The sequence below is a fragment of the Gekko japonicus genome, unplaced genomic scaffold (assembly GCF_001447785.1).
Source record: "Gekko japonicus isolate JY-2015 unplaced genomic scaffold, Gekko_japonicus_V1.1 scaffold575, whole genome shotgun sequence".
Classification (NCBI taxonomy): domain Eukaryota; kingdom Metazoa; phylum Chordata; class Lepidosauria; order Squamata; family Gekkonidae; genus Gekko; species Gekko japonicus.
The window spans coordinates 507404-522490 of NW_015174291.1; the positions used below are offsets into that span (position 1 = coordinate 507404).

General features: G+C 43.9%; 1 protein-coding gene across 2 annotated transcripts; it reads right to left on the reverse strand.

The window, feature by feature from the left end:
* Nucleotides 1-861: 861 nt before the first annotated feature.
* Nucleotides 862-12935, reverse strand: VGLL1 (vestigial like family member 1). 2 transcript variants are annotated; one of them, XM_015424035.1, is made up of 4 exons: nucleotides 12815-12935; nucleotides 8067-8295; nucleotides 4563-4976; nucleotides 862-1409 (listed from the first exon to the last, which is right to left on the reverse strand). In XM_015424035.1, exons 2-4 carry the CDS (start codon nucleotides 8272-8274, stop codon nucleotides 1369-1371), a joined length of 663 nt encoding a protein of 220 aa, XP_015279521.1. In that variant the 5' UTR covers nucleotides 8275-8295; nucleotides 12815-12935; the 3' UTR covers nucleotides 862-1368. The 2 variants fall into 2 exon arrangements, with proteins under 2 accessions (XP_015279521.1, XP_015279522.1); XM_015424036.1 differs by lacking the exon at nucleotides 12815-12935 and adding an exon at nucleotides 8723-8792.
* Between the last annotated feature and the right edge of the window lie 2152 nt (nucleotides 12936-15087).

The window sequence follows — 15087 nt, forward strand, 5'->3', positions numbered from 1 at the left end:
TTGTCTGCTCTCCCACCTCAACTATGTCCCTGGTTTGTACCTGTCACAAACTCGATACCTGCAAGACCTGTTGGGCTTGTAAACTTCACCCACCTCCTGCTGCAATTTGAACAGGTTAGATGCAATGTTACACCAAGGCCTGGGGTGCCCACATTGCATTACTGAGGGGCTTGACTTTTCAGCACATCCGCCAAAACAATAGGCCATTGCAACTTTTGATAAAGGCTATCCTGCCTCAGACAGAAGAATGCAAATGTAACTTTGGGTTCCTCTTCCAACTCTGATACCGAAGTATATTCAGGATCAAGACAGCTGTAGCGTTATCAGAAAAGAGCAGGCTGTACAGCTGTATGAGACTTTCATTTGAAAAATAACTGCAGCACCAGATGGTCGCCGTTTGATAGAATGCAATATTTTTCAAGTTTTCACTCGTGAAAGAAAAACACATGACACTCAGGAGAACTAAGTCACTGCCAGCGAGTGCAATATCACTTCAATGTTCCAAAGAGGCGAGTGTTTTTCCCTTGAGGGGGACCTCCAAGAAGTCCTATTTTCTGCTCATGCTGGCTGTTGATGTGGAACAACCAAGGAATAATCTCTTATTAGCTCCTAGCAAGGCAGAAATGTGCAGTCTTGATGGTGGTACTAAAAAAAACCCAGAACAACAACAACAACAAAACCAGCTTCAGTTCCTGAAACCAGAAAATCCAAATTCTTATGCAAATTAGTTGGTGTTACCGACATGCGCCTGTTTTCTGATTCCTTCCAGTTACCCTGCTTGCCTCCAGAGAAGATCTTGCAAATACCTTGCCAATGTTTCTATTTTCTTTTATACATAATTTAGCACCAGACTCCTGGGGGGGGGGGACAACAACAAGGATTTCATAACCAGGTGAACTGAGAATATTCTTAAGGAAATTAGAAGTTCCACTCCTACAGCAGCATGTTCAAGATCAGAAAATCTGACACTGGATCCCACAGGCAATGGCCCGACCAGCCCTAAGGTGCAGATTTGTCAATCCCAGCCATCAGGGCTCCTCGGATGCAGGCCCCCACCTCCTCTGTCCCCAGCTACAGGGAAGGCAGGCCTTTGTCCCCTCGCATTCATATTAGGAAATGTGCTACTTCCAGATGGAGAGTTTCCACACATAAGGCAATGCACAAGAAAACAACCACAAGGAAGACAAGAAAGTGTGTGCTATGTGAGAATTTCAAAGATTGTGTATACACTTCAAACACACGTGCATTTGTGTAACTAGTGGGTGACTGAGAGGGACGTGAACTCACGGATGTTCTTCAGCTTCTCTTAATCACAGGTTTGTTTTTAACATCCACAGGGAAGATTTAATAGGCAAACATGTCCATTTTCTAAAAGTATACATCTCTTCTCCCATCACTAGTCTGAATACCTGGAAGACATGAAAGGTACCAGGGATGGAATTAATAATGTTAGGGATAGGAGTTGAGAAAAAGTCACTGCAGCCTTTAGATTTGGGGAGATGTGTGGCCACGTATACCTGCTTTATCCATTTGTTGTGGCACAATGACAAGCTGAATGAAATGTTTACAAAAGCTTCCTTTCCTGATTGCCTGGAGGCAATGCTTCCTGACCACAAGAGACCAGGTCAAATGGTTGCTTAACATGGTTGTACTATAATGTTCTATTTTGCATCTAACACATGTGCATGAAAACAAAGCCCAAAAAGATGAAAAACAAGTATCACATGTAATTCTATATGTGATTTACAGACAAAACACATGTCTAAAATTTAAAAAAAACATAAGAAACATTTTAGGTTCCTATAAGATGATGTTATTGTGCGAAAGAGCACAGTTGCAATATCCCTGTTTCATAAAGGAGACAGGATCTCACAGTATTTCCATGGGCCAAGGACCACTTTGGAGAGAAAGAAGGTTCCCTTTGATTCCTAATGCTCTGAGCCAAACTCAGAGAAAGAAAAGAAACTGTAGTGCCTTCAGTTACTATAAACAGGCCATAATTAACACTTTGCAAAATGGGCAGGTTGCTCAAAACATCTCTCAGCAATCCACAAAAGATTCCCAGTCCAAGGCACTCAGGAATATCCTCCTACATTCCTGCTACGAGTTTAAAGGGAAAGTTTCTATCAGGCACAAAATCAGTACAAGAATAAAACCTTTCATAAACTGAAGCTGAGAACCTCAATCCATCTAAAACTAGCCATGGGTTAAAGACCTGGTAAAAAGGTAAAGGTTTCTTTTGCTTGAAAGCCAGTCAAATCTGACTCTAGGGGACAGTGCTCATCTCTGTTTCCAAGCCGAAGAGACAGTGCTGTCCGAAGATGTTTCCATGGTCATGTGGCCGGCATGACTAAACGCCAAGGCGCACGGAACGCTGTTACCTTCCCACCGAAGCGGTACCTATTTATCTACTTGTAATTTCTTGCTTTCGAACTGCTAGGTTGGCAGGAGTTGGGGCCAGAGATGGGAGCTCACACTGTCGCACAGCACTAGGATCTCGAACTGCTGAACTACAGACCTTCCAGTCTGCAGCTCAGCCCTAAAGCCCTGGATAAACGATCAAAATAAACGTATGGACTGGAGAGGGAAGAGAGTAACACATTCATGTCTGATGGACCTTGCCACCTGTGGCTGCTTCCACACTGGGATATCTCCATGCACTGAATTAAAGGGGAACATTGACATGATGTCATGCTCATTCTGAACAAAACTCATGGCACCCCCAGTGTTTTCCCAATTCTTGTGCCCCCACATGGATGCAGTCAATGTGTCATCTATAAAGTAAAGGTAAAGGTTCCCTTGCTCGAAAGCCAGTTGAATCCGACTCTAGGGTTGTGGTGCTCAGCTCCATTTCCAAGCCGAAGAGCCAGCGCTGTCCGAAGACGTTTCCATGGTCATGTGGCCGGCATGACTAAACACCAAGGCGCACGGAACACTGTTACCTTCCCACCGAAGTGGTACCTATTTATCTACTTGCAATTTCTTGCTTTCGAACTGCTAGGTTGGCAGGAGCTGGAACTAGAGCTCACCCTTTCTTGCGGCACTCGGGTCTTGCACTGCTGAACTACTGACCTTCCACAGCCTGCAGTTCAGCGTCTTAACCACTTGAGCCACCGCACCTCCCCATTTTTTTGCAACATCCAGGCGGTTCATTCAAAGCGCAAGTGTAGTCTCACTGTCTCCAAGTTCCAATCAATGTGTGGGGGGCCAGGGAATGACCTGCAGGCACATGCAATCCTGTCCCCACTCCTCATTTCTACTTTGTTCGGATGTCAGTTGAGGGCGTAAGCCATAGTGAAACCCATTGTGTAAATATGCCTTAATGAACACAGCCCATTGTCTAGCCTCGTTTTTGCTGGATGGGGGCCAACAAGAGGTAAGAAGGTTGTGACAATGAAGAGGTGTGATTCTGGCTATAAGCAGCATTTTATAAATAATATGGAGATTAATATTATGGAGGCAGAAAAATAGGAACCTAACACAATGCCGTCTGCTCTGAGTGGCAGCAATTCTCCAGGGTTTCAAGCAATGAAAGGTCTCTCCCAGCACTTGGCCTTTAAGTTGAGGTACCAAGGGATGAACACAGGACTTTTTGCACATAAATGAATGCCCTCTCCTATGGAGTTCTGCCCCCTCCAAAGAAATGCTTGCTAGAAAGCTACAGGCTCCTCCCAATCATTCCAGTTTTTGTGAATATTGTGACTAGGCAATGGACAGAGTTAAACTGAAGGATATTCTGCACCAAGGTAACCTGAATTCTGCAGCCAGAAAAAGCCAAGGGTTGGATCCCATGGGAGAATTTTGCTGATTGCCTCCCTTCTGTAGAAACCCTCCAACTTCCTCACACACACTTATGCTGCTCTTAAGGGGGGTGGGATCCTCCACACACACCCCAGAAGCATTTCAAGGGCATTTTAGGATACAGCAGGAGAGCTTCCATGTGCAGAATGTAGACAAGATCCAACCTCAACTCTGCAGCCTTGTTCACATTTTGTAAAATAAGCACATTACTCTATGTAAACCTTTTTTTGTAATTTTTACTAGTCTGCAAAATGCAGCTAAGCATGAGGAAGCCAGAAGCTAAACAGGATAAGATCCACATGTAGTTGGATATTCTGTAATTAAAATCGTTCACCTCCAGATTTTTGCATAGGGTTCAATGCCCGGGACTGGATCCACACATAGTTAGAAATTGCGCTGTTGTAATTATTCACCCAACAAACTGTAGATCTTGTCCAGGGTAATGAACCCCCATTCTTCGACCATTAAAAATCTTCTGAGCAAGTCCTGTGGCTTCTGAAATTTCATGAGGCATTTACCCACACCTTTTCAAAACATATCTTTCCAGTCACAGAGACCAAGGAATTCCCCAGTTTTAGGGAATCCTTACCCACCTAAACAATCTCACAATCCTCTTCCATCCTAAAGATTAATTTCCAGGCAGTTCTAAACCAGTATATCCGCTTTAAAAATAATTTATTCATCCTTCCAGGAAAAGGAGGGAGGGTTGGTGGGAATATGTAAAGCAATGAGTGAGCAGAAGCAAGTCAATATTTACTTACCTCCCCCAGAAGTTAAACTGTGGTTCATGTTTTGTAACCTTGCAGAGCCAGAAAGACAAGCCGTGCTGGAATCCGCAGACTCTTGTACAGATGGAGGACACCTTTCCTGTTGCAAAAGACCTAGCAGAGAACCATATTTCCCATCTGACGTGGATCCATGTGCCATATGCAGGTCAGGCACAGAGGAAGGGTATTCCGAAGGAGCAGTCAAATTGGGATGGTTCACTGAAGGCAAATGCCATAGATCTGGACCGGGGGCAGGAACGCCTTGTAGAATGGAGGACTGGAAGGGGTCTGTAGCTACAGGAGCTGCAGCGTGTAGGTCAGAGCTGGAGAGGTTTAAAGGAGGGGACGTTTGGTACGGTTTAGCCCAGGGAGGTGAGAAATTCCACTGATGAGGAGTCACGTGGCTGTCTGATTAAAAAAAGATACAGGTTCTGATGAATGTACGCCATTAGAAGTGACAGAGGCTCCCAATGGGCTTCTGTTTGTTCATTTTGTTATGTTTACATCCTGCCTTTCTTCAACCACAAAACTCAAGGTGGCTTACATAGGTGGTTTGCCAGAGGTATTCCATCCAAGCACAGACCAAACCAGATGTGCTTGGCTTCAGCAAGGGTGCAGCATTATGCGTCCTCCAATCAGTCCCTTTATCCATATTCTCTCTGTCTCCCCTCCCCTCACTCATTTTACTGCCACAATAACTCCATGAACAAGCTACTCTGAGTGTGATATCTGATGAGCCCCCCTGAGCCCAGGACCATGAGTCCAAGACCCAGACAGGCTCCATCTTAGATTTAAAAAACCAAGAATGCAGGAAGTGCGTTGATAGAATGCCACCCCAGAATGATGCAGTGGGGCCCTGTAAAAATGCAGGAAGCCCCTCTGTCCCTGGGCTTGTCTTATTACTACACTGGTCTTATCCTCCCCCTCCAACCTTGTTGCTGCCCCTATCCTGGGCCTATCCCCACTTTGTCCAAATGCCACAGATTATTCCATGCCATCCCTGTCCTATCTGTTCATTTGCTTCCCTCGGGTGGCAAAACCCTGCTGGCTATAAGGACTCTCTCTGGCCCTTTAAGAACTTAAGAACATAAGAGACGCCAATGTTGGATCAGGCCAATGGCCCATCCAGGCCAACATTCTGTCACACAGTGGCCAAAAATACCAGGTGCCATCAGGAGATCCACCAATGGGGCCAGGACACTAGAAGTCCTCCCACTGTCCCCCCCCCAAGCACCATGAATACAGAGCATCACTTGCCCCTGACTAAAGAGTTCCTATCTATACCTTGTGGTTAATATCCACTGATGGACCTCTGTTCCATATGTTTATCTCTTGAAGCCATCCATGCTTGTACCTGCCACCACCTCCTAAGGCAGTGAATTCCATGTGAAGAAGTACTTCCTTTTATCCCTTCTAACCCAACTGCTCAGCAATTTCATTGAATGCTCACAATATCTTGTATTGTGAGAAAGGGAGAAAAGTACTTCTTTCTCTACCCGCTCTATCCCATGCATAATTTTGTAAACCTCAATCATGTCACCCCTCAGTCATCGTTTCTCCAAACGTCTCTTCTCCAAAGAGCCCCAGGCGCTTTAACCTTTCTTCAAACGGAAAGTGTTCCAACCCTTTTATCATTCTAGTTGCCCTTTTCTGCACATTTGCCAATGTTATAATATCCCTTCTGAGGTGTGGTGACCAGAATTGCACACAGTATTCCAAATGAGGTCACACCATTGATTTATACAGGGGTATTATTATACTGGCTGATTTATTTTCAATTCCCTTCCTAATAATCTCCAGCATAGTGTTGGCCTTTTTTATTGCAGTCGCACACTGTCTGCACATTTTCAGTGATTTATCTACTACAACTCCAAGATCTCTCTCTCGGTCAGTTTCCGCCAGTTCAAACCCCATCAATGTATATTTATAGTTAGGATTTTTGGCCCCAGTGTGCATCACTTTGCACTTGGCCACACTGAGCCCCATTTGTCACGTTGACACCCACTCGCCCATCCTTGACAGATCCCTTTGGAGTGCCTCACAATCCTCCCTGGTTCTAGCCACCCTGAACAATTTAGTGTCATCCGCAGATTTAGCCACTTCCCTGCTTACTTCCAATTCCAAATCATTAATGAACAGGTTAAAAAGCATTGGACCCAGCACTCTCCTTTTAGTCTATGTTCACCACGGTGTCCTCCAAGCAATTCTGCACTAAAATTGAATTCAACCTTTTTTAATCCAGGGTTTTTCCAGATTCTGCATTGCATTACTTCCCTTCAGTGGCCAGCCCGGTTTCAGCCTGCTGTTGCCCTGGGTTATTTGGATGCTGTTTTGCTGTGGACTTATGTTGCCTTGACCCGAACACTGAGAAAATCTGGAGTGGCAGGCAAATGTAGAAAGGACCTCTCCCTCTCTCTCTCTCCTCTTCCTCCCCCCAAATTGTCCTTCTCTTCCCCTTTGGAAACATGAACACCCTGGGTGGGTTCACCTTTGACTAGCCACCGGTGGCACATACATATTACACATAATGTAATTACTGTTAACAGTAGAAATTGTTTTGTTTACATTGATCAAGTATTTTTACTACTGCTTGCACCTGAAATGGCCTTTCTTGTCTTTTCTCTGCCCACTATGCAGTCAATGAAGTCTTTCTTTCCCTGACAAATACCATTCCAACTATTATCCATGTATACCTAGGCTTTGAGATTCTGAAACCCAGGTCTGGGTCAAGTTACATGTATAACCTTGGGTCTGTGGGTAACAAGAGAACAACTAAACCAAGGTCACCTAGGAAGCAGGGGCCTTGAACATGGGCCTCCCCACCCTCGTCCAGCCAGTACACCATACTGACTCTCAAACACAGAAGCCAACCGATGAAACCATTATTCTTATTCAATACCTTTTGTCCTAACATATAACTTCCTCTACTGGCAGAATTCTAATTTTGCTCTTTATCAACTGAGGGCAGAGAGGATCTGTGGAAGAAAGGGGGTGAAGAGAGCAGCAACTGCTGCCTCATTGGGTTTTGGACACCAGCACTGTTTCTAAGCAAGGACCTGACAATCCTAAGATCATTCTTCCACAAAATGACATTTGCAAGTTACGGGAATACTTTGCAGAATTGCTCCTGGGGCATAGAAATGCAACAAAAGTTTGTAGGGACCAAAGCACTCCTCACATACCCCTCTGCTCTCTTCCCCCATACCCGGATTGCTAGACGGTGTGCTTACACTATAGTATGCAAGATGCACTCAGCACAAACCCAGAAGCGTACTGCTGGCTATTACTTCACACCACCCCAGGCTTAGCAACACCACTGAAGAAAGTGCTGAAGTCTCACATCTCAGATTAAGTCCAGTTCCTTATGTTGCCAGCAACTTCTGCTGTGCCAGATTACCATTGTCTCTGCAGAAACAACTAGTCCATGGTGTTAATGATTCCAGAGTCACTGCAGAATGTAACATGGCAACTGCACCTGATGAAGAAAAAGAGGCTCACCATTTTTGAGTATCACATCCTCACTCTTGTTCTTCCTGCTCAAATCCTGTGGGTTTTTGGTAGCACTCAAAGCTCTCGAGAAATGTTCATCTACCACACTGTTAATGTCTCCTTGGAAGTAAGTGAATACCACATACTGGGCCCCCCATTCTGTTTTTACTGGCTGTTTGTTTTTGCTCAGTTTTGAAGAGTCTTTCTTTTCTTCCATTCTGGGAACATTTACCTGCACCTAAAAATATAAAAACAGTGTAACAGAAACAGATTGGGGTGTTGGTTTAAAATGGGGAAACTGAATCTTATTCTTATCTTACATGATATACCGGATACATTACTGCAAGTCTAAAATGTGTTTTCCCCCAAGATTTTTATACCCCACCTTACTATTCTAGCAAATATCTAGAACAACTAACAAAAGTAAATATTAATTTAAAAAATTCAGTCAGCTAAATTAAAAACAAAACAAGTAAAAAAAACCCAAACAAAAACATTACAGCAGGAGTGAAAAGAGCTGCACTAAAGAACAGCAAACATTTAACACCTGGGAGCTAAAGTCAGGGGGGGGAAACAATAATAAAAGGTACTAAAACAGTGGCACTCGTATCTAATAAGCATCTGGCCCTGTGCAGATGGCAGAAGCAACAAATCAAGCCACTTACAGAAAAATCTCTAGATTCTCAGGAATACTTCAGATGTACAGAACAACATGACTGCAGACTGAAGGAAAAAATACAGTTTGACGGGGACTGATTACGCTCCAGAAGCACAGAATGTTGACAACAGTTGAGATCCTGCTAAAGGAACAAATGGGAGGAGGTCAACATGCTCAAACCATCCATTGATAGCTTAGGAATCTGAGAGGGTGGGCTGCCAAACCCCAGGTGAGGCCAGGTGTTCTCCCAGAATCAGAACAGATTTTCAGGCTACAGAGATCAGTCCCCCGGGAGGAGATGGCAACTTTGGGGGGCAGATTCTGTGGCATCACAACCCTGAACTCCTTCTCCTCCCAAAACTCTGCCTTCCCCAGGCCCTGCCCCCAAATCTCCAGTTATTCCCCAAGCCAGAACTGACAACCCTTCCGGAGGCTAGAGGGTTTTTTGCACACTAGGCGAGGCTACCTTCTAGCGCCTCCCCCCCCGTGTGCCCACCAATTTTCAAACATAAATGCATTTTAGGAAGAATGAAAAACACAAAATTCAAAATTGCTAATTTTTTTTATAAAAAATTGTGAGAACAAGTAATACAATCTCTGATTTTCTCTCTCAAACAGGAAAACACAAATCACAAAGCATTTTGAAAAATCCCGTTAATTGTGATGTTGAAATTTAAGTCTCTTTAATGTTTCCATTTCAGGCACATCAGAATCTCATTTTGCGCGCACTTTCCTAGGCATGCTGCCCTTGAATACGTGAAGCTGCCTTCTACTGAATCAGGCAATTGGTCCATCAAACTCACTATTTTCCATTCTGACTGGCAGCAGATCTCAGGCAGAGGTCTTTCCCATCTCCTTTTGACAGTTAAAAGAGGGACGGAGAAAGACAGAGAGAGAGAGATGGGGGGACAGGGACAGATAGGGGGAAGAGAGAGGGGGAGGGGAAAGAGAGACAGAGAGAGACAGTGAAGAGAAAGAGAAAGACAGCAAAAGAGAGAGACAGAGAGGGGGGGAAGAGAGAGAAAGACAGCAAGAGAGAGAGACAGAGAGGGGGGAAAGAGAGAAAAAGACAGAGAGAGAGAGAGAGAGATGGGGGAAGAGAGAGCAAGAGACACACAGAGAGAAAGGAACGGGGGGATGAGAGGGACAGAGAGAGATGGGGGGAGATAGACGGGGGAGAGGAGGGGAGGGGAGATCTTCTTCTAGGGTGCCTGGGGGAGAGTGGGACCTGTGGGCTCGCAGGCGCTGGCACTCTCCACCATCCTGGAGCCGTTCTCCTGTCCCTGCCAGCGGGGAAGGAGAAGTGCTCTCACCTCCTGCGTCACAGACACGCACCAACCTCGCCAGGTAGCCCCACCCCCAACCTTGCCATCAGTTCTGTGCTCCGCTGATGTCTACGCTCTAGGCAGTCACCTAGTTTGGCCTAATGGTTGCACAGGCCCTGGCTAGAGGAGACATTTGGAGTGTGTGGGGAAACAAATTTCCAAATTGTTTCCTCCTCCTCAGATGTGTGATTTTTCATGGGTTCTTAGCCTGACAAAGTCTAAACATCTAAAAAGGAATGGCTGATAAAAGAGTTTTCAAAAAGCTAGACCGGGCTTGACTGAGGAAGTGGACCATAAAGAAATGGACAGGGAAATGACAGGGCAAAGAGAGGTGGGTGACTCTTCTAAGAACATGGAGCAATTCACAAGCAGAGAAGAAAAGAGAGCATGTAGATGAGCTTTGATTAATATTTACAGTATTTGCATATTGCTACATAGTTCTGATTTCATAGCAGTGTGCAACATACTAAGAATTTAAAACATAAAAGCATCATAAAAGACAAAACAAAGGTAGCGGTGTGTGCACATGCACAAACACACAAAACAGCAATAAAATTGCCTACATCTCATCAGTGCACGCTACTCAACAGTAAAAAGCCAAGCAAAGGTAACTGGCAATTATCAGGGACAAGCATGGTGGAAGTGTCCCCCAACATTGGGGCAGCTATTCATAAAGGTCCATGCTGTTGGTGGATAAGAACCTGGCCTCTACTCAAAAGCGGGATTTTATCAGCAGATCTTCAAGAGCAGAGTTCATTTAGTAACAGGTTCTCCTTCAGGTATGTCCAATTTTATTTTAAAAGTTTATCTGCTTTATGCCGGCAAGAAAACGACCAGATAACAGGAGGATGCATGTATGAGCCACCATACTGAATGTTGCCCAGTATTCACATACACCAACCCACCAAGCACTCCCTAGTTTTGCTGCCTGTATGCGTGTGTGTATTTGTAAGAAAATTTTAAAGATTCACTGACCAACTCTCCTCCTTCCAAGATTCTGTAAGCTCTCCTAGGTTTAAGCAAGACAATTTCTCATATCACTAATTCTCAACCGCTCTCAACAGCCTGTGCCTCCTAGGAGCAGCCATCTTCATACATTTTATTGATTGGTGTTCTTTTTTAGAGACTAATTTACAAAGTTGTATTTTCTGCATACCTTGGAACGATGCTCCAAGCTGTGGAGTCTTGTGGGCAAAAATTCTACTTTGTGAGCTACTGGCATTAAAGTTATGAGCAAGCAATTTGGCTACTGCATAAATTAGTTTGCTCTGAAGCCATCCTTCCTGAGCTAAGACACACTAACTCAGCTTAGGGGGAACACTGCCTTGGAAATCCCTTTAGTATGTAGAAACCCTTACCTTCTCAGTGGGTGGTGTGGCTTAGCTGCTTTCATTATTGGAGTCGGCTACCCATGTACTATCAGAGACACAGATGACAGTAAAAGCCCTGGATTTGATGAGGTGCCTTGAAATGTCCCCATCATCTCCAACTGTTCACACAGAATACTGCCCAGTATCACAGCAGACCTCTGATCCATCTAAACCAGCCTCATCTCTTGACTAGGAGAAGCTCTCCAAAGTCTCAGGGTCTTTTCAAACGACTCATATGTGTGATCATTTGCCTGGAGATGCTTAGGGTCTGGGCCCAGGGCATGATCATGCAAAATGTATGGCCTGTCACTGAACTACAGCCTTTCCCTTAAAGCATACAGTTTTTAGATTAACTCTGCTTGAACTTCATTTATGATGTCTTCAACAGGTTGCTCACTAGCTGCTGCAAGTAGCTGGTATGTCCCCTAGAACAGTGGCTGTCAACTTTTTCTATCTCACTTCCCACCAATCACTCTATCAAAGAACCTTGGCCCCACCATGCTAGAAATTTCAAAAGCTCAGTTTTTCCAAGAAGCTCGTGTATATGTTTATTTTTGCCATCAAGCCAGCCAATTAACGTCAACTCCATAAGGTTTTTGAGGCAACACACATTCAGAGGTGGTTTGCCATTGCCTGCTTCTACATAGTGACCCTGGACTTCCTTGGTGGTCTCCCATCCAAGTATTAAACAGGGCTAACCTTGTTTAGTTTCCAAGATCTGATGAGATTGGGCTAGTCTGGGTAATCCAGGTCAGGGCATCTTTATATGTTTATGGGCATTCTTATATTTATAATTTACAGTAAGTAATTGCAGAAGCACAACAGATAATCCCTGGCAGGGAGGGTCAAGCATCACATCAAAGACATTTGATGGTAGGCAGGGGAATGAGGGATTAGGAGAAAACACCGGGTGCCCAAGGTTATTCCTAGCACACCAGACACACAGAGATGGATAATCTGGGGCAGGTAGGGTTGACAGGGTACAGCGTGTCACACTTGCAGGTGGGCAAGTGTGGGACTGAGAATGAATTCTTGATAATTGGTATGAAAACCCTGCATTGGACTTAGACTACTTCTGCATCCCACTGTTGGTACATATACACTTGTTAAGAACCACTGCCCTAGAAAACCCAAAAAAAGATCTACTCTGGGTTTTCCTTCCAGGGATTTTTCTCTGTACAATTTATAGCTTAAATTCTGGTGTTCTTCATAGTCTATGTTCCATTCCTAGGGCAGAACAAGATTTGCTAACATGCTGGGGTAGGGGGAAAGTAGGTCGGGATGTTTTTTGTTACTCAGAAGTAGCTCTCATCTTTTGCAAAAAGGTTGCCAGCCTTTTCTGTATATATATATATATATAACAGCATTTATTGGAAGAGACTGAAGGCATTAAAGCTTGCTTACCTTAATGTACTGCCTTTTGTTCTACCGTCCCAGAGAATCTTTCCAGCCCTATGCAGCTCATACTGCAGCCTTCCAGGTCTTTTGTGCCCCACCGATACCCAGTTCTGCAATGATCCCAATGTGAAGCAAGGGCTGAGAATGAGCACACCACTGCTTTCTGTCCCTCCAGCTGTGATCGTACTAGGCGTAGCCTATAGCCCTGCTGCCAGGAATGTGTGAAATGCACTCTGACAAGTCAACCAGGTTTGGAGGTTTCAGGAATGAGGAAATTTAAAAAAAAAGATGACAGCTTTTGGCAACTGTGAACATACAAGTGAAGCAAGTACTATCTATATTTAAAACCAGCTTCCAGTTTCATCAGGTGCACTGGAACAGGGCCAAAAATGCCACCTTCCTCTGCAGAATTATGTTGTGCAGACTTTATATAAAGGTAACCATTTCTAAGCCTAGAAGCCAATATAAAATCTTCATACAGCTGACCATCAGAGGGCTGCATGTTCTTTTTCCTGGAGTGCCTGGCTCGTCTCAGCTGCACCATCATCATCCAGTTCTTTTCTATCCAAACTTGCAGTTCCTGGGGACTGTATAGCTTGAGTCCTTGCTGCCACACACAAATCTCTTAACACATCACAAGGTCTGGTCCAACTTCTGCCTTTCCCCCAGAAGCCCTTACCTTCTCCAACAGCCCCTTGTAAAGGAGGGGAACCCTCACAGTCCCTCGGATGTTGCTCTCAATGGAATAAGCACCCTGGATGTCCAACAAATGATTAAGACTACAGTCATGGCTGGAAGTCGTTTAGCTTAGGCTGTGTCCCTGGTTCTGGGAGATGACCACACCAGGAAAAGGTAGAGCCACTGTAACCCAAAAATAATATCACAATCCCAGGATAGTTGTGGTAGTTGTGTTTGAGCTCTACTGATACCCTGTACCTCACAAACTTCAATATCAACTCCCCACCCTCCACCCTGAGCCTATTGCTACCTCTCTGCAAACAGTATGGGTTCAGCAAAGAGAAGCTACAAGCGACCTGTTGATGGAGGGAGCTTTGACTCTTGAAAGCTGATACCCTGAAACTCATTGATCTCTAAGGTGGGCGGCTACTGGACTCAAATAAGCTTTACAAGCCACTAGAAATTGGTGGATAAACCATTTACAAGGGGTATTTCAACTGAAATTAAACATTTATATCCATATATGAAAATTAAAATGAAATTATCCAAAAACACAAGATCAAAGATTAAAAGTATTTATTAGAGTGCTTGTTAATTCTATCTCAGCTCAAATATCTTCCTTAACAATCTTCTTCTGTGGGTCTATAAAGAGCTCAGTTTATTTTTGTTAGTCCTGTTTCTTTGTGTCCTCCCTGCATCCACCATGAAGACTTTTGATCAGTTGTGCCTTGTGAGTACAGCCTTCAGAAGGCAATTCCCATCTGGATGGAGACCACAGCTCATAAGAAAAGGCCTTTCCACCTACACTGTTGCCTCAGCATGGAATGGTTTGGGGACCCTCCTCCCTAGCCGAAACAGAGACTCCCTGGAGATACTTCAGGTCAGGAAAAAAAGAAATAGGGAAAGGCCTAAAACTCTTCTCCTAGCACACCGCAATCCCAATCTGTACTGAGCCTTTGAGCACAGAATTTGCAAAACACATCTGATCAAGAGCTCCCCCCAGGGGAGATGCGAGGATAATGTAATGTACAGTTGGGCCCCCCAAGACAAAGCCTATTGGAGATGATAATTTTGCTTTTCTCACATTAATTCCACAAGAAATTCTGAAAGAACTTGATTATAACATCTAAAGAAGTTATGTTTTGTTTTAATATCCAGTAAGTTGGACTAATTTTGACTAAAGGGAAAAACAAAAAGAATTTTAGTACTGTTACTAACACATTTAAGAAATGATGAATAAGTTATTTCTGGTAACAATGAAATTATCATGCAAAATTATTCCCAAATGAATTATCAAAAGCCGTGTAACTTTCCAGATTAAAACTAGAAAAATTCTCAAGAAACAGAAATTTAAAATGAGTCTGGATATTTTTTTTTACTTCTGACTTGGAAATGCTGAACACTTCCAGTAGAAACAAACATATAACTTGTTTCCCACAGCAGTTCTCTCAAAATCACAAGTGTAAAGTAGGAGAGACATTTAATTCAAAATGGAAATCACTACACTTTTGATAGTTTTTTTAATCTAACCTAGTAGGCCAAAGCTGAAGTATTTTATTAAAATAATTTGTTATATACAAAGGACATCAAAAAATGCAACT

What these genes read in the sequence shown, in the direction of transcription:
- VGLL1 (XM_015424035.1), bottom strand. Translation starts at nt 8,274, where the DNA reads ATGGAAGAAAAGAAAGACTCTTCAAAACTGAGCAAAAACAAACAGCCA. An exon ending in GGATGTGATACTCAAAAATG is followed by an intron (nt 4,977 to 8,066) that starts GTGAGCCTCTTT and finishes TTTTTTAATCAG; the next exon opens with ACAGCCACGTGACTCCTCAT. An exon ending in CAGTTTAACTTCTGGGGGAG is followed by an intron (nt 1,410 to 4,562) that starts GTAAGTAAATAT and finishes CATGTCTTCCAG; the next exon opens with GTATTCAGACTAGTGATGGG.